The sequence below is a fragment of the Lipotes vexillifer genome, unplaced genomic scaffold, assembly GCF_000442215.2.
Source record: "Lipotes vexillifer unplaced genomic scaffold, Lipotes_vexillifer_v1.1 scaffold382, whole genome shotgun sequence".
NCBI lineage: Eukaryota > Metazoa > Chordata > Mammalia > Artiodactyla > Lipotidae > Lipotes > Lipotes vexillifer.
The window spans coordinates 7,997,480-8,017,626 of NW_006780611.1; the positions used below are offsets into that span (position 1 = coordinate 7,997,480).

At 42.6% G+C, this 20,147-nt stretch overlaps 1 protein-coding gene across 1 annotated transcript in view; it reads right to left on the bottom strand.

The window, feature by feature from the left end:
* Window positions 1-18,704, bottom strand: part of EP300 (EP300 lysine acetyltransferase) — a 73,136-nt gene extending 54,432 nt beyond the window's left edge. Inside the window, exon 1 of the mRNA XM_007453979.1 lies at window positions 18,214-18,704. Coding sequence (XP_007454041.1) covers window positions 18,214-18,307 — 94 coding nt within the window. The 5' untranslated portion in view covers window positions 18,308-18,704. The remainder of the gene's footprint in view (window positions 1-18,213) is intronic.
* Window positions 18,705-20,147: the final 1,443 nt, after the last annotated feature.

Below are 20,147 nucleotides of genomic sequence, written 5' to 3' on the forward strand. Positions count from 1 at the left end.
AAAACTGGTTAAAAAAAAATACACATGGGGTATTCCCTGGCAGTCCATTGGTTAGGACTCTGTGCTTTCACTGCTGAGAGCCTGGGTCCAATCCCTGGTCAGGGAACTAAAATCCCACAAGCCATAAAGCACAGCCAAGAAAAAAAATAAAAAATAAAAAATAAAAAATAAAATAAAATAAAAATACACAGGGACTTCCCTGGTGGCACAGTGGTTAAGACTCTGTGCTCCCAATACAGGGGGCCAGGGTCCAATCCCTGGTCAGGGAACTAGATCCTACATACATGATACAACTAAGAGTTCACAAGCCACAACTAATGAGCCCACATGCCACAACCAAGGAGCTGGCGATCTGCAACTATAGAAGCCTGGCTGCCACAACTAAGACCCGGTGCAACCAAATAAATAATATTTAAAAAATTAATAAAAAATAAAAAATAAAAATACACACATACGTAAGTGATAAAGGAGAAATCACAAACTGAGAAATAATAAAAATGCTACATTTCAAAACTTAAAGGTTTATGTTAGAAAATAAAGCTTGAAATTAACAAGTATCCAAGTTATTATGTTAAAAAAAGAACAGTAAGAAGAAGATGATCAAATATAAAAGCAACTAAACAAAATAGAAAAATGGAGATATAACTGAGAGGTTATTAACAAAATCAGAATTTGGTTCCTTGAAGAGAGTAATAAAAGATAAACTTCTGGGAAAGTTAAGGAAAAAAGACAATAAAAAGAGAAAGTGGTCCTACTAATCAATTTCACACAAAAAAACTGAAGAGAGAAAAATGAATAAATTCCTCATAAAATACTCAATAGGGCTTCCCTGGTGGCACAGTGGTTGAGTGTCTGCCTGATGCAGGGGACACGGGTTCGTGCCCCGGTCCGGGAAGATCCCACATGCTGCGGAGCGGCTGGGCCTGTGAGCCATGGCCGCTGAGCCTGCGCGTCGGGAGAGGCCACAACAATGAGAGGCCCGCACACCGCAAAAATAAAAAATAAAATAAAATAAAATACTCAATAAACCTCAATCAAAAAGAAATTATATAGGATAAGTGTCCTAGCTTCTCCAACAAATCAATGGCATAAAAGGGGGAAGGAAAAAAAAAGAGAGAACGAGAGAAGCTGCTATCATTCAACAACCAAACATACCTCGTTTGGATCCTGATTCAACCTAACTGGAAATACATTTTAAGAGAATCAGGATAATACAGACTGAATAGTGGGTAATATTAAGAAATTATTAATTTTGTTGGGTATGACAATAGCATAGTTAAGTTAAAATAAGTCCTAAGAGACATATATTTAAGTATTTCTATTGAAATGACAAGTCCGGGATTTGCTTTTAAAAACTCCAGCAGAGGGATTCCCTGGTGGCGCCTGCCGATGAGAGTCCGCCTGCCGATGCAGGGGACACGGGTTCGTGCCCCAGTCCAGGAAGATCCCACATGCCACGGAGCGGCTGGGCCCATGACCATGGCCGCTGAGCCTGCGTGTCCGGAGCCTGTGCTCTGCAACAGGAGGGGCCACAACAGTGAGAGGCCCGCATACCGCCAAAAAACAAAAAAAGAAAAAAACAAAAAAAAACAAACTGATGGGAACTTCCTTAAACTGATAAAAAGGTCTCTTCCAAAACCTAAAAACTGACAGCAAATATGGATAATGGACCAACATTAAAAGTAGCCTCTTTAGCATCAAAGCAAGACAAAGATACCCATAACAACTACTTCTATTCAGTGTGAACTGGAGTCTCTAGCCAAAGAAATAATATAATAAACACTCATGAGTCAAGATTGAAAAGGAAGAAACACAACTTATTGTATGCAAATGATGTAACTGTCAACATGGAAAACCCAAGGCAAAGAAGTAGAAATAGTGAGAGGGTAGCCAGGTGATTGAACATACCACAAATACAGACAAATTAAACTGCACTTCTATACATGAGCAAAAAATGATTAGAAACAATTTTTAAAAACACAATAGGGGAAAAAAGATCTGACAACGTTATTAGAAAATATGTGTTAACTGTGAAACTAAAGACCACCTAAACAGGACTTCGCTGGTGGTGCAATGGTTAAGAATCTGCCTGCCAATGCAGGGGACAGGGGTTCGAGCCCTGGTCCAGGAAGATCCCACAGGCCAAAACAAAGAGCAGCCCCTGTTCACCACAACTAGAGTAAGCCTGTGTGCAGCAATGAAGACCCAAAGCAGCCAAAAAAAGACCACATAAATAAATAACATCACAAAATCACAAGTGTCTAGGTACAAATCCTCAATGTTATAGAAAGACTTCAAAGCTTCCCCAATATTGATCTAGATTCAATGCAATGCCAATCAAAATTCTAACAGTTTGGACTTCCCTGGTGGTGCAGTGGTTATTCATCCCCCTGCCAATGCAGGCGACAAGGGTTCGATCCCTGGTCCGGGAAGATCCCACATGCTGCAGAGCAACTAAGCCTGTGCACAACTACTGAGCCTGCGTTCTAGAGCCTGCAAGCCACAATTACTGAGCCTGCATGTCTAGAGCCCGTGCTCCGCAACAAGAGAAGCCACTGCAATGAGAAGCCTGCGCACCGCAACAAAGAGTCGCCCCCACTTGCCTCAACTAGAGAAAGCCCGCGTGCAGCAACGAAGACCCAACATGGCAATCAATCAATCAATAAATTCTAACAGTTTTTCCAAGAACCAGACAAGATGATTCTAAAGTATACACAGAAGAACTTAGTTTCCACCTCTGTGTAACAGGAAAAGTACCCACTTCATAGGTTATTTGTGAGAATTCAATGAGTTAATATAAGTAATTGAACAGTGCCTGGCATATATTAAGCACTATGAAAATGTTACCTCTATTATTATTTAGTGGAATCATCACTCTATTAGGAGATAAGACTAGCTCATAATAATGAGAACAAATTTTTATCAGGCACTTTCAATGTGTCAGGCATAGTCTCTGTGGCTCCTCAATAACTGTATTATTCTCATTAATCCTCTAACAACCTCAGAAGTAGTTAACAGCCACATATATAGAGTCCATTGAGGAGAAATCAACTTCAGTAATACCAAAGTCTTACTCCAGGCCCTAGTCTTGAGGACTTTAATTTAACCTGTACTACAGCCAAATCTGCTGCACTTGGCTGTTGTTTCATGTTTATTACGCAAAACATTTAACATCTCATTACAAAGTTAGGCTCCATTATGAAGCAGACAAGAAGGCTGGCATTGGTAGACCTTGACAATAAAGGTTTTAGGGTTGTTTTTTTAATGGCAATTCTGTATTTTCAACAGACTTAATTGTAGTGTCCACTACAAAAGATCCACTCAGGTTTCAACTCAAAGACAGATTCAAATACTATTTCCTAAGATGGCTCACTTTGTTACAACCTCAACTATGTACTTTGTATCTTCTATCTTTTGTTATAGCTAAGTATTTGTGTGCATCTTACTTCTTTACCAAATCATAAGTATTTGAAAGATAAGGGTCTCATTTAACAGATATTTACATTTCCCATAGCACCTAGCACATGCTCAAGGAGTAAATTTGATAATAAACATTTCCAGCAATTCTGCAATTGCATACTATAATTATTTATATCTGACTGGCGGTTCACAAATTTATAAAAGTTCCCTTAACCTTTCCTTAAAACTTGTCATTTTCAATGACTATATTAATTAGATTTGGAAGATTATATAAAAAAGTCATATATACTTTGACCCATGATTAAGCAGACCTTATTATTTCATTTGATATCACTGACTGTCATTATTACTCCTAAGCTGTTTTGATTGTGCCTCTAAGTTCTGGACATTTACGATTCCTAAATGCCATCAGCCATCACTGGTATCTAACCTGGCACAGCTCAAAGGGTCCAAGTACCTGGATTTAAACCCAATTCTACAAGCTGACTTCATTTACCAGTTACTTTCCAACTGTGAGCTCATGTTACTTCTTCTATCAGAAGGCAGTAAAACTTATTCTACCTCCTTCATGGAGTTGTTTTAAGAACCAATGAGATGGGTCTTAAATATTTTAATAGATTCTAAAGCACATAAATTATGCGTCTATAAATAATGTGTAAATTTATTAACCCACTTTTTAAAAGTTATATACACCAGGTGGGACAGAGCAAAGGATCCTTTAGGATCATCTAGTAGTGTTTAATTTGGAAACACAGACAGAATAAAAAGCAGAACCATATTGGGTGAGGAGGAATTGGGAGAATGAAGATGGATATTCCTCAGGCCTCTTAGAACACTGCCCCTCCCAGGGAGGGCCAAGTTTGAAAATTACTGATTCTCTCATATTATAGATGCAGTAACTGATGCATCACTAGCTTCCCTAAGACTGTACTATTTTGTTATTGAATATGGACTCTATTATAAAGTCCCTGGATCCCAGTCGAATATTCTTTCTATGTAAGTAAGCAAACAGACTTCGTTTTTAGCAGCTGTTTTAGATTATTCAACATTATGAGAACTATAACTTTTCTAAACATTTTTAAACTGAGAAAACAATTTTTTAAACAAAATTTAAGTATTTCCAGACTAAGAAAAACTACTCGAATTGTAAATAATCAATTCTATACTGGTAGGATTAAGAATACTAAAGCTCAAAAACCTAATATGTGGATTTTATTTTAGCCATCAAATTTCCAATCTTTCCCCATTAGGGCCTTCTGCAAGGGGCTTCCCAGAAAAAAAACCTGGCTGCAAGCTCACAAGCAGCATATTGGAAAAAGGCTACTAAAAATAAGAGACTATGTATTTAACCAGTTTGTCATAAATAGCAAATAAAACCCAATGGTCTAAAACTAGTAGAAAAGCAAGTCTCAAATTAAAAGCAATATGTATGAAGATGCAAGGGAAAAATAATTAGAAACTTAAATGCCATAATTCAAACAAATCCTACTGAACAGTGGGTTTTAGTACTGGCCAGCCTCAATCCACCCCTCTTACTAAGCTCCTCAGGTTCTTCCTTTTTGTTCAAGGAAAGGGAAAAAAATAAAGGTTCAAATAAATCACCTTCTCAGGCCCCCATCTCAACTTGCTCTTCATAGGGATTAGTTCAGATCAGTTGAATAAAATTTACGTGTTCAACAAATAAAAGAAGCAACCTAGAGGATCCTACACATAATAGCTTGGGATTTTTACTGTAGAGAGAAAATTGATACTAAAGAATTTAAAGCAGAAATATGATATGAACAAATCTGCATTTCTTAGAGTCTACTGAAACAAACAAAATGAAGAATAAATTGGACAGACAAATCTATAGAGTCAGAGAGACTGGTGAGGAGGCTGCTGCTAAAGGGGCATCAAAGAGGCCAATCAAAAGACTCTCTGACTAGGGCTTCCCTGGTGGCGCAGTGGTTGAGAGTCCGCCTTCCGCTGCAGAGGACACGGGTTCGTGCCCCGGTCCAGGAAGATCCCACATGGCGCGGAGCGGCTGGGCCCGTGAGCCATGGCCGCTGAGCCTGCGCATCCGGAACCTGTGCTCCGCAACGGGAGAGGCCACAGTGGTGAGAGGCTCCCGGACCTCCAAAAAAAAAAAAAAAGCCTCGCGGGCGGGGCCGTCGGGGGGGGGGGGGTGGTTGCCCCCCCCCCTGCCGATGCAGGGGACACGGGTTCGTGCCCCGGTCCGGGAAGATCCCACATGCCGCGGAGCGGCTGGGCCCGTGAGCCATGGCCGCTGAGCCTGCGCATCCGGAACCTGTGCTCCGCAACGGGAGAGGCCACAGTGGTGAGAGGCTCCCCGGCCACAGAAAAAAAAAAAAAAAAGACTCTCTGACTAGAGTTAGGGAGTTAAGGAGAGAAAAAAAGAATGACTCCTAAGTTTCTGGCTTGGATAACCTAAGAGTACAGTTATCCGTATGGGCAATCAGAGGAACACATGGCAATGTGAGAGAGAAATGTGGAGCTTAAGTCACCATCAGACATTAAAGGGACCACTGGAAATGCCAGTATTTAAGGGACATGATCTTTTTTTTTTTTTTTTTTTTAAAGGGACATGATCTTAACCTGCAAAGGATGCTAAAATTCAACATTCCCCAGCCCATCCACCAGGAATCCTGGAAATCAGTTTCCAAGAAGGAAATGTTAGTGGTGTTCATGCTCGGCAGAAAATTCACTAAATATAGGTAATAGGAGATATTTAGTAAACTAGGTAACAACAAAAGCCAGACTGCAATGGACTGAGAAGTAGGAAGTAGAAAGTAAATGACAGCGAGTACTTCTTCTAGATATTAAGGTGAGTTCTTACATATTTGATTTGCTGACCCCCCCTTTCTCTTTGATTAGACATTTACAAATCTGAAATTTATCCCATTACCTTTAAACTATCCTATGACAAACATTTCAAGACAGTATCAGAAACAACTTGAAACGAACAAACTCACACTATCTCCAGTAAGACGTTTCCTGCTTACTTTCTAAAATATCAACTAATTAACATCATTGGCAGGCTACTTCTACCAAATAGTTTATTGACAAATTCCCATATATGGTTCCCAGATGCACAAATACAAAATGACTTTGAGTAAAATGTTTCTTCGGGACTTCCCCGGCGGTCCAGTGGTTAAGACTCTACTCCTACTGCAGGGGGGGCTCAGGTTTGATCCCTGGTCAGGAAACTAAGCTACTGGTGCAGTGCAGAGCGGGCAAAACAAGAAAAAAAAAAGAAAGTTTCTTCATCTGAGTGTACATTCAGTCCAAACACGGTGACATGACATGTGACTGACAGGACGGAATTAAATCTGTTTGAAAAGTTTAGCATAATACATTAGGTTTATCCAATGAACTGTGTATTAGAAATGTGATAATTTAAACAAAAACGAATTTGGATTGAGCATGTGGGAAACTAGTATTGAGTCAAAATATCCTTTCATTATTACATACTGATTCTGTAGGTCACCCTTGGTGTCTTCTTAGTTCTGTGGTCTTCACAGCAGATTTAGCTACATCATCTCTTGTAAAATAAATACTAAACTCACTTAGCCTTTCCAAAAAAAATCAAAAGATCAAGACAATTCCATGATACATGAGAAATTAGACAAATGTTCCCCACCATGAAATATATAAGTGAAGTATAACCTTCAAAATTAGGATTACTAACAATATAATCCCCAATACTGCACTGAGTATAAACAAAAGATTTTAAAAAGTTACAAACTAGGATGCAGAACTGAAATAATTTTGGCTCAAAATCTAATTCTAGGGCTTCCCTGGTGGCACAGTGGTTGAGAGTCCGCCTGCTGATGCAGGGGACACGGGTTCGTGCCCTGGTCCGGGAAGATCCCACGTGCCGTGGAGCGGCTGGGCCCGTGAGCCATGGCCGCTGAGCCTGCGCGTCCGGAGCCTGTGCTCCGCCACGGGAGAGGCCACAACAGTGAGAGGGCTGCGTACTGCAAAAAAAAAAAAAAAAAAAAAAATCTAATTCTACTGCATAACGGTACCTCTTTCAGTTACAAATTTTTTTCCCATTTAGAAGGATCAAACATTATTTGCTGAATAAACAGGCTTATTTTTGTACTTCAGGTAAGCTGAATTCAAATAAAAACTCAGATGGGTTTTAAACTGTGTACATTAAGCAAAATACCCATACGAATTATTCTAAAACTAGTCAATTCTCAAGTATCCGCTTAAAAGACAGAATTCATCCATCAACTCTCCTCCTTTCAGTTAGTTTTCTCTGTGGCATTAAAAATGCTTTTTAAAAAAATGAACATTCCAGATCTCAAAACCTTTCTTTCATCCCAGTGGTGAGACCAGAGGACGAGTAGGAACTAGAGAAGTGAAGAGTGGAAAAAAGGAGGACAGGTGAACAACTCAAGCTGAGCCACAGCAATTGAAGTAATTCAAAGGAGGCGGAGCCAGGTGAGTGATGAGGTGGGCAGAGATCTGAGATTAAAAAAAATAAGGATTAGAGATGGAAGTCAAATCTACAGAACTTTAATAATTCTGAAAACAGTTTGGTTAGACATGAAAACTATCAATCTTACAAAATATCTCTCCTTATTGGTTTAGGGCACTTCTACTCTTACATTAACTCAGCTGTTTGGGGTGCTTAACAAAGTATGACGTTTTACAACACCGTGGCCTTTAAAATGAGGCGATTTTGTAAATTTCATGAATTTATCAGGTTAAAATAACCATCCTTTCATCCAGTACTTTATTTCAGAAATGGTATTTAATACTATGTAGATGAAGCAGAATTAATCTAATCATAAAAAACCCACCTATCAAGGAAGTAAAGGTGCATAAACACTTAAAACTACAATATTGAATTTGAAGGACACTACGAAAATGTAACGAGGGCTTCCCTGGTGGCACAGTGGTTAAGAATCCACCTGCCAATGCAAGGGACACGGGTTCGAGCCCTGGTCGGGGAAGATCCCACATGCCACGGAGCAACTAAGCCCATGTGCCACAACTACTGAGCCTGCACTCTACAGCCCATGAGCCACAGCTACTGAAGCCCGTGCTCCGCAACAAGAGAAGCCACCACAATGAGAAGCCCGCGCACTGCAACAAAGAGTAGCCCCCACTCGCTGCAACTAGAGAAAAGCCTGCATGCAGCAACAAAGACCCAACGCAGCCAAAAAAAACAAAACCAAAAAACAACTGGTAACAACCTGTGGGTTATATACAAATTTGATCGAAGATGATAATCAATATTAAGTTTCTCAGGATCACATAGCTATGCATGTTGGCAGCTGGTGAACTGTGAAAGCTAATAGAGCCAAAGGGCAAAAGTACAGGTTAATTTTCAAAATATACATTTAAAAAAATTAATTAATTGGTTGATTTTTGGCTGTGTTGGGTCTTCGTTGCTGCACGCAGGCTTTCTCTAGATGTGGCAGCGGGTGCTACTCTTCGTTGCAGCGAGCAGACTTCTCATTGCAGTGGCTTCTTTTTGTTGCGGAACACAGGCTCTTAGGCGTGTGGGCTTCAGCAGTTGTGACTCGTGGGCTCTAGAGAGCAGGCTCAGTAGTTGTGGCGCACGGGCTTAGTTGCTCCGCAGCATGTGGGATCTTCCCGAGCCAGGCTCGAAACCGTGTCCCCTGCATTGGCAAGCAGATTCTTAACCACCGGGCCACCAGAGAAGCCCGAGTATAGTAACATTTTGAGAGAAGCTTTGCAGTGAGGGTTGGATTTGTTTGCCTATTTGGGGTTTGCTCCAAGGGAATGCCTACAGGGGATCCTAGATGGTGACACTATCGTACCATTTCTTAAAAAAAAAAAGAAAAAATCTCCTAGAAATTGTATATCTGTAAAGAGAAAGGGGAGCGTGACTTTAAAAAAAAATCTGCTACATTTTCTACATGCATGACAACTGGTAAACAAAACTTGGATCTTAAGAAAATAAACAATTCACTTTGTTAACTACAATTTACCAAAAACTTCAAAGACAAATGATAAGTGCATTTCAAGAGATAAATGACAAACCCTAAGTCTTCCTGCCATTAGGTTCCCTCCTTGCCACTGATCCTGTGCAGTGTCACTAGCATTACTCTTTCCCTGACCATGTCACTCTTCTCATAAAATTTTTATCCAGATGGTGAGACGAATGTCAAATTCCTTAGCATATTTGTCTTTCCATATTAGGACCCTAAAATCCTTTTCCATCTGTTTCCCATGAAAACATTCCACCGTATGGTCTGTTCCAGTCACATGAAAACCACTTGTATTTGTTCCACCTGAAATACCACTCCAACTTTCCCTCCTTTTCTTTTTGCTGCACCGCATGGCTTGCGGGATCTTAGTTCCCAAGGAGGGACTGAACCCAGGCCCTTGGCAGTTAAAGTTCTAACCACTGGACCACCAGGTAATTCCCAACTTCTAAGAAAAGGTAAGTCATGCTCTCCTACTCCCATTTTAATACACATTTTCTGTATGAAGTTTTCCCCCAATACTCCAAACCCATCCTGTCAGAAATAATCCCTATCCTCTGCCTTTATCTAAAACATTTAAAACTTATCAGAATAGGGCTTCCCTGGTGGTGCAGTGGTTGAGAGTCCACCTACTAATGCAGGGGACACGGGTTCGTGCCCCGGTCCAGGAAGATCCCACATGCCACAGAGCGGCTAGGCCCGTGAGCCGTGGCCGCTGAGCCTGCGCGTCAGGAGCCTGTGCTCCACAATGGGAGAGGCCACAACAGTGAGAGGCCCGCGTACCACAAAAAAACAAAAACAACAACAACAAAAAAACCTTATCAGAGTATAACTCATGGGAAAGCTGTGTGGATACATGTACTACCAACTCCACCAGATCCTAAAGGCTTTGAGAGCAGAAACTGCACCTTGATTCATCTTTACATTCCAAATACCTAAAACTTGGTGGGTAGTCAGTCAATGTTTCTTGGCTCGAATGAAAGGTGCTCCAAATGAAAATAGTGACTACCCAATTCAGGAGAATCACACAGCTTCAAAATATGCAAATTTAACTCATCACAACCCCTCCCCTCATCCATATCCATACACAAACACTTCTCTAAGTATTGAATAAATGACATCCTCACCAATTCTGCTACCCAAGCTTGAAACTTGGGAATTACCCTTGATTCCTCTATGGCAATATCCTGACACTAATTAATCCCCAAGTTCTGCTGACCACCCATGCTCTCTCAAACCTTTTCACTTCTTTCCATGTACTAATCCAGGCCACCCTCATCACAGCTGGAATTCTGAAAGAGTCATCTCACTGGTCTCCCTGCCTATTCTCCCCTGTTTCTTTCCAAACCATTCCTCACTTTAGTCAATCATCTAAGGTACAATTCTGTCCATCCATTTAAAAGAGCTAAAAAAATCTAAACTCCAATAAGCAGTAACTCCAATAAATCCTGCAAGATTGGCCCCTTGCTCACCTCTACAGTTATATTTCTTGCTATCCCCCAGACAGATGAAATTTACAGATTCCATGACAGACCATCTCTTGTTTTCAACCTGGGCTCACTCTTAGAAACCCTTTATCCTTCAAATCCCAAGATCAGACACCGATTTCCTCAAAAAAAGCCATTAGAGCAACAGTAGCTACAGGTTAGGTACCCGTTTCTCCCACTGTACACTGTTTAAATACAACACTGTACACTGTACGTATACAACACTGGTCACATCAGACTTGAATGTTGTTCTTTCCCCTTATCTACAAACCCCAGGAAGGAAGGGCCCATGTCTTTCTGGATCACCAGAGTATTCCCTGTTTTGAGATGAAATGCTGGGCATACAGAAAACGTTGGTCCAATACAGGACGTTGGTCCAATACAGGACAACTGGCAGCTTGTCAACTCTTTTAAACTAGTATTTTTCAAACTGTGAGTCACAAGCCATAGTGGGTCATGAAATCAATACAGTGAGTCACAACCACCATTTTTTTTTTTTTTTTTTTTTTTTTTTGCGTTTACGTCTCACTGCTGTGGCTTCTCCCGTTGCGGGGCACAGGCTCCGGACGCGCAGGCTCAGCGGCCATGGCTCAGACCCAGCCGCTCGACGGCATGTGGGATCTTCCTGGACCGGGGCACAAACCCGCGTCCCCTGCATCGGCAGATGGACTCTCAACCACTGCGCCACCAGGGAAGCCCACAACCACCACTTTTTAAAACATGAAATGCAATAGAAAATATCAGAGTATATTATAAGTAGTAAGGCTAGGTAGGATAAATATTGTTTGCTCACTTGCTGAGACAGGGTCTCTGGTTCTCCATGTAAAATGTAGTTCTTACTTGGGTGTGGTCAAAAAATATTGAAAAGCTCTGCATTGCCCCTTCTACTTTTCTTCCTCCTCCTTTAAGAAAGTCTTCTTTTAAGACCCAAATAATTCACTTCCCTGGTGGCACAGTGGTTAAGAATCCACCTGCCAATGCAGGGGACACGGGTTCTAGCCCTGGTCCGGAGAGATCCCACATGTTGCGGAGCAACTAAGCCTGGGCTGAGCCTGCACTCTAGAGCCCGCAACCCACAACTACTGAGCCCGCATGCCACAACTACTGAAGCCCGCACCTAGAGCCCGAGCTCTGCAACAAGAGAAGCTACTGCAACGAAAAGCCTGCAGAACGCAACGAAGAGCAGCCCACACTCGCCACAACTAGAGAAAGCCCACACACAGCAACGAAGACCCAACACAGCCAAAAATAAATAAAATGATTAAAAAAAAGAGACCCAGATAAACAAATAAAAAATAATGCTCAACCACGTGATTCTTTAGAAAAAAGCCATTCTTATCTTGAGCATTTCCAATAAGAACAATCTTTCTTATTTCTCATTATGCCTTAAGTATTTATGTTCATTTCAATTACTTACACATACAAGACTCCCCTATGTGACAATATATATACTTTTATTTTAACCTCTGCTGCCATATTCTTATACTCTCAAAAAACTTAATCTTTGAGTAGATGATGTATACGCTAACTCTGCACCTTAAAAGTAAGGCTCTGTAAGCCTTACTTTTAAGACCACTCTCAACTTCACACATTTTGTTTTCTCTTTACCCAATCTATCTGTATACCCATTAAAAAAATCCAGCACTGCTTTTTTGGGATATATTTAGCAGTAAAGTTAAAAACAGTTAACACTTAATGAAAACATACTATGCTGCAGCAAGCACTATCCTAAGTATTTGACAAAGAGAATTCTCATTTACTATTCCTTACCACAATCCTACAAGGTGGGTACTACAGGTGAGGAAGCTGAGACAGAGAGATTAAGTAACTGGCCCAAGGCTCACAGGTAATAAAGGCAGGTCTGGGATTTTAACTCTACTAGTCTGACTCCAAAACAAATTCTCTCACCACTCACTTTTTTCCAGCAGTTTAAATTTCATACTCTCTCTCAACTAAATTACTCCTAATTGCCTTTTGGGGCATTTATTTAAAAAGATCTACATCTAGGGACCTCCCTGGTGGTCCAGTGGTTGAGGCTTCGCCTTCCAATGCAGGGGGTGCGGGTTTGATCCCTGGTCAGGGAGTTAGGATCCCACATGCCTTGCGGCCAAAGAGCCAAAACATAGAACAGAAGCAATGCTGTAACAAATTCAATAAAGACTTTAAAAATGGTCCACGGGCTTCCCTGGTGGTGCAGTAGATAAGAATCTGCCTGCCAATGCAGAGGACACGAGTTCGATTCCTGGTCCGGGAAGATCCCACATGCTGCAGAGCAACTAAGCCTGTGTACCACAACTACTGAGCCCGTGTGCCACAACTACTGAAGCCTGCGCGCCTAGAGCCCGTGCTCTGTGACAAGAGAAGCCACCGCAATGAGAAGCCCATGCACCGCCATGAAGAGCAGCCCCCACTCGCAGCAACTAGAGAAAGCCTGCGTGCAACAACAGAGATCCAACGCAGCCAAAAATAAATAAATTAAATTAAAAAATAAAAACGGTCCACATCAAAAAAATCTTAAAAAAGAAAACAAAAAGATCTACATCTAAAATCAAATGATATCCAAATTGTTCAGAAGAGGCTTAAAACCTCAATGTTTATTCTCTTAAACATTTTTTGAGACCTGAGCAATAAAATATTTTACCATTAAAATTTCAGAAGAAAATTACCATCCATTTCATGAAGAAAAATCATCTGCAAAAGCCAATGTTTTAAATATTTTACACGTGGCATAATTTAAGTTTCAACTTGCCCATTAATTAATTTCTCTAATGCTTGCCACACTAAAAAAAATTCAACTTCAGAAATTCTCTAAAGAGGGACCCTAAAATTTCAAAAACACACAAAACAAGTTGTCTTATTTTTCCATTGTTGGGTGTAAGAACTGGCAGAATAACTCTTGAATTGTTTTTGTAAATATACCAGGAAGAAGCATTTTATACTTCCACTTGTATCTGCAACATTCTTCCTACTCTTTTTCTTTCTTATTTACCACTTAATGTCCTTACAAAAACACCACTAGGCACTAATTTTCAACTTCTCGTTTTAACCCCCCCCCCACACTTTATAGAATAGACTAAGGAAAAGGTAGAAAGCAAAGTAAAACAGAGAAAACAATGTCGCGACCAAGGCAGAAACCTTTTCCTCCCTCCCCATCATCCAATCACTGGACATGCGAATACATTTCTTACCTCTGTAACAGAATATGAACTCCAGCTGAAAAAGCGAACCCTTGTTGTAACACATACAAGATTTACAACATAACAAGTCACCTTAACTTACTATCCACCACAGATAGCTTTCTTGAAGCCCTATAAATGAACTTACAAAGCCTTGAGAGTAAGCAACTGCCAGAGTTCGAGACACTTAGTAAAATGTTTTGCAATTTAGCAGAGAGATCGGCAATACCTCGCTGGACCAAAGAGCGGTAACTCAGAAACTTCAGAAGCAGAACTCTCACGTAAACGCTGATGCCCGAAAAATAAAATTAAAACACAGTATCACAGGTTTAAGAGCTAACAAAGAAATGATCTCCAAAAAAAAATATTCTAGTTACATGACAAACCACTAAGACACAATGGTGTTGAGAAAGTAAACTGACATTTAAAAAATCCTTGCCAATGGAATATCACTCAGCCATAAAAAGACATGAAATTGAGTTATTTGTAGTGAGGTGGATGGACCTAGAGTCTGTCATACAGAGTGAAGTAAGTCAGAAAGAAAAAATACTGTATGCTAACACATATACATGAAATCTAAAAAAAAAGGTTCTGATAGTGTAAAACATAGCTAGTGGGAAGCAGCTGCACTGCACAGGGAGATCAGCTCGGTGCTTTGTGACCACCTAGAGGGGTCGGATAGGGAGGGAGACGCAAGAGGGAGGAGATATGGGGATATATGTATATGTATAGCTGATTCACTTTGTTATACAGCAGAAACTAACACAACATTGTAAAGCAATTATACTCCAATAAAGATGTTTAAAAAAGATTCTTGTCACAAAAAAATCTATTGTGTACACTAATCTAGTGGTCAAAATGCAGATATATCTGCCCTGTGCCTTCAAAATGAAAATGGGCATAAAATCCAAGACAATTTTGACACATGAGTACAAAGCAGGGCCACAAAACCATACCAAGACCAGAAGAATCTTCTACCCTACTAAATATGCCAGATCCTAATGCTGTCACACCTCTTTCCAGAGTCTGTTCTTTCAGCCCATACAGCATCAAGTGTTTACAAAGCAGTGACGAAACATGTCCTGTGATCAATGAAGGCAATATATCATCCTCATCATTCCATCACTCAGGTGATTATCAGAAACAGGTTCAAGAAATATTTGAAGGACAATGTATTAACTATTCTGGTCAATAATTTTACCAAAAACATTTTTGCAAATGGCTTTTACGATGGGGTGGTAGTGGAGGTGGCAGGACAGAAAGGCATTTGATTCCTCAAACAGTTTTGATCTAACCATGCCAAGTTAAATAATATTTTCAATGTATCAAGTGCAAAGATTGAAACAGGAACATAAAAATGCAAAAGTGGTAAGTCTTTCTCCCCACTCTAACATGTAAAACTTAAATGTAATTCAAATTATTTTTATCAACCTAGAAATTTTTTAGAAGAATCTTTGAAAATTAAATAAGTCATTTTTATTCTGCATCAGTGGATAACCTTAGAAAATCAAATTTTGGGATTTAAGCACTAATTTGTTTTGAAACACTTTAGTTTAGCATGTCGACCCAACTGGGTTCCAATTTTCTTTCCTATAAAACTGGAACACGCAAACACTCTTGGCAGGTACACTTACACTACTAAAACTGCAAGCCTCAATCATTTAAAAAAAGTTTCTGGAGTCTAGAATTTTGGGATAATTTTGAACAGTTCTAAATAAAATTAATCAAGTACGAAAGAATAACTTACATTCACATTTACAAAATATGCGGCAACTCAGAAGTAAAAATGTAGAAATTACAAGTTTAAAATGTAATGTTTTAAAAAGTGAAGAGTCTCTGTTAAAAGTTGACTGCAAACTTATACTACACAGTGCTAGATGCAAATAAAAATCAAAATGTAATGGTGCCCAACTTGAAGTTCACAGGGGGACAGTACATTCTTAATACTTATTTCTCCCCTTCCCCCATCAAAAAATCCAAACTGGTTAGCATTAAAAATTGGATACCGAAGAATTCCTGGAGTAGAATCTTAAGGGGGGTGGGGGCACAAAAATCAACCTACACTACAAAATTTAAGAAAAATAAACTCTTAGGACTAAGACTGAATTAATCTCAGTGCTGAGGGTTTTTTATTATAAAAACCCACTTGATACATTTGGCACTGTTACAATTATTCAAAGATATTTCAAGTAGCAAAACAGTTTCTGTGCATTAGTCAGGTGAGACAGTACCAAAATGAGTTAAAGTTACCAAATACACAGATCAAATATGGAGACTGCAGCAGTGCACCTGAACAGAGATATCTGAACAAGAGAGCACAGCCTTCCTTTCAGACCTTGCATTACTCTAAGACTAAACTGTTCAAATCAGGAGTCATCAAAACAGTACAAGTAAAAAGTTTTCTCTACAATATTCCCAGCCACTAGCTAACTCAAATGTAAAATCCATTACCATATTACACAAGAACTAAAGAGCAAAAACCTCCACAATACACAAAACCTAAAGAAACAAAACAAAAATCTACAGGTGAAAAATGTGTCTAAAGGTGATCTAAAAGTCCTACCAAGTGACATTTTAGTAAGTACAAAGGAATACAATACTCCATATGTGTATGAATTCTGAGGAAAAAACACAGGTTTTAAAAAAAAATCCCTGAAGACTACAGAAACTTCAAGGAATGAGGACAGATCAAAGTTCATGTACTGCCAACGTTACAAGCCTGAAGCAGAGGAACTCTGCAAAAATCCTCAATCTTTGCAGGTTACCTTAAACTCACAATACATCTTTCTTATAAAAGCAAAGAATCCAAAGCATTTGCCATATCCTTACGTTTTTCACTCACAGAAACGAGCCTACTTAGAACCATGCTTCTTTAGAAGTTCTCTACAAACTCAAAGGGTACATTTAACTCCATTATGCACTCTCACTGGCAGATGGAGGAATGACGTTGAGCCTGTTTTCTCAGGGAGTTAAAGAGATGCTCCGTAGTAAGGGGGAACATCTTGTAGACTGTCAGATGGCCAGCCATTCTTCATCTTCATTACCCTGGCACCTCAAACAACTAAGACAGCAAAAGAGAAGGTCGGTGGCCATCAGGATAGCATCAAACTAACTGTAAGAAGGGAATGATGGAAAGAAGTCTCCCTGAATTTCTCTTGACAAAAGGGCTAGTCCACAAATGAGTGAAGTAAAAAAATTTGAAGAGCTTTTTTAAACTGAAATCTGGATCTCCACATATGTTTAAAGTGTAAAAAAGACAAAACACACAAATACAAAACCTACTGCACATTTAAAATTCTTGTATTATCAGTTCATGTTTGCAGTTCATGATTGGGACTCTTTCAACTTTTAATCTTGATTTCCAAGTACATAACTCCATAAAATCAGTTAGCCCCGCATCCAGCCCTCCCCAAAGAGAAAGTAACTGCAAACTGCAAAGAAAATGCCTCTGTGCTCTCTCCCAATCTAAAAACCCCAGAGTTTCAGACGTTTTGGTCTGGCACCAAAGAAATGAGATGGAAAATGAACAGCGCTCCATACTGATTTTTAAAGCAAATGGGGGTGGGGGGGCGGCAAAAAAGCTGGGAATGGTAGATAAAAGAATTCATACCAAATTTTGGGTTTGACGTTTAACTTCACGTCAAACCTGAAATCCTGGATCACACACACACAAATAAATAAAACCAAGATTTTTTTATATCCTCATCCTCAACAGAGAATCTTATGTAAAGAGAAATTCTTGAAGAGTAGAAAGCAGAGGAAACGGGACAAGTGCGATCAGGAAGAAAGGATTCACGATTCCTCATTTATCAACAACAGAAAAAGTAAAATTGCAAAAAAGGCCCTTACACTCAAATGCACTGGCATTTCCAAAATTAAACTGAATGGGAACAACGATAAAGACCATTTCTGAGGCACCACTCAATAGCTCTAATTCCAGAACACATAGCGATATGACATAGTATTGCAATAAATGTATTAGGAAGCAAAGAAAATGGTTGGGCTACTGGACGCCTTCGACCAGCTACCTCATTCAAACAAACACCTTTAAAATCAATCAAGAAGCAGAGAACTAGGAAGAAAGAGAAAGAAAATATGGTCGAATAAAGCTGCGAGGAGAAAAGATTGAGGAGGAGGTGGAAGGCCAGGGTTCCCAAGACTAACCTGTGCCATCGCTGGCGGACGCCGAGAGGGCCGGAGATGAGAGTTTAGGCCGCTTGGCTGAAGGCGGCCCCGGTTCCACCACATTCTCGGCCATTTTTAATTCTTTCGGAGATACGGGCGAGGAAAACGAGAATCCCCGGGAAATCTCTTCTTCAGGCCTGGGTCCCCGCCCGGATCCCTGGGGTGGGCTTGGGGGGCTCCGCCGGCCCCCGAAGGGGGTGGGGGAAGTTCCTTTTTCTCTTCGCCGGATCGCGGTGGCTGAAGAGGGATGCGGGCTCGATAGAAAAGGTAGGGGCAAGTGCGAGGGGCCGGGCCTGAGCTCAGGCCCGGAGGAGGGCACAGGCACACAAATGCGCCGAGCGCGTCCGCTGCGGCGAATCCCCGAGAACTCGCGGCTCTAGAGGCGCAGTCCCCGGCCCGCCACGGCCGGCCCCTGCCCAGCCGAGGTCTCTCGGAGCTCCGCCGCCGCCATCAGCTTCTTCCTCCTCGGCGCTGTCCTCCTCCTTCTCATCGCCACAAGGAGGCGGGGGCGAAAAGGGGGGAGAGGAGGAGGCGACGAGAGACACTCACCTCCTCCCGGTGCCCCCTCCCGGACCTGAGCCCCCACCCTCCGAACCCTCCTCTTGCCGCCGCGCTCCGCGCCGCCGCCGCACCGGCCACTAATGGCCGCAGAGAGCTCGCCCGAGCCGAGAGCCAGGCTGGCGCCGCCGCCTCACATCGCGCGGCGGGCGGCGGAGGCGCGGCGAGGACGCCGGGCGCGGAGCTCGCCGGCGCAGAGGGCCGAGGGGGCCGGGCCGAGCAGCGCCGCCGGCCCGCGCCGACGCCGAGGCCACCGAGGAGGCCCCGCTCTGGAGGGCGGCGCAGGCGGCTTCCTCTCGCGCCGCGCTCTCCTCCTTCGCCCTCCCTCCCGCGGAAAATAAATAAATACGGCCGCCGCTACGGCCCCCACCCCCGGCAGCCAGATGCCGGGAGCGCCCGCCCCCCGGGGCTCCGCTCGGGGCCGCCCTCGGCGGCGGGAGAAGGCGCCGCGGGGCGCGGGGTTATGTAATGGTCCCCCCTAGGCGTCGACGCCGGCCCTGCTCCCGGGCCGCGGTGGGGGTGTGTGCCGGCGGGAGGGGGCTGGGGGGCGCCTCAACCCGTGCGCCCCCGGCCCCCTGCCCGCAGTTCGCACTCAGCCCGGCACCCCGCTTGCCCACTCTCGCCCGCTCCCTCTCGCCCTCTCTCCCCCCCGAGCCTAGCACACAAACAAGATGGCGGCTGTTGTTTCTTCCCTCTGCCGAATCCTCCTTACAGGCTAGCGGTAGCAGCGGCGGCCGGAAATGAGCCAAGGGGGGGGCTGAAAAAAAGGGGAGGGGTTGGGCCTCCAGAGGGAGGTGGCAGTGGGCGGGGCCTGGGCCCGAGCCGCTCACACAATGGGGGAAGAGGACCCGGGGGCGGGGCCGGCTCCAATCACGGGATCCGCCCAAGGCCCCAACGCGGTTGGCGCTTCCGCAAACTCCCCCGGCGTCACCCGGTGGCTCCCTTTAAAGGGGAGGATTTGAAGGGGGGGGTCAGTGGCGGGCTCGGTATCTATTTTCAGTCGGTGGACACTTACGGGGGACTGTGTCTGGGTTGGGTCTCTGCGTAGGAAATCGGTGGGAACTGGGGGTGACGGGGCTGGCAGCTACTCGGGGAGGACGACAAGTCGCCGCACAGGTGGCCGAATGGGAACGCCATGGGGATGGCCCTGCGCCCCGGGCCCTTTGGCGGCCTGACTTCCGAAGCCGGTTGAATTTACCAGGCAGGGGAAACCCCGCCGCCCGGTATTCCAGGCCAGAGACAGTGCGTTCCTCTCCATCACTTTCCCAAAGGGAAGGGCTCACATCCAAAAATCACACCAATTACGAGTTGTTTCCTTTTTCTCTTAATTTTACAGTTTTTTGACAATGGACATA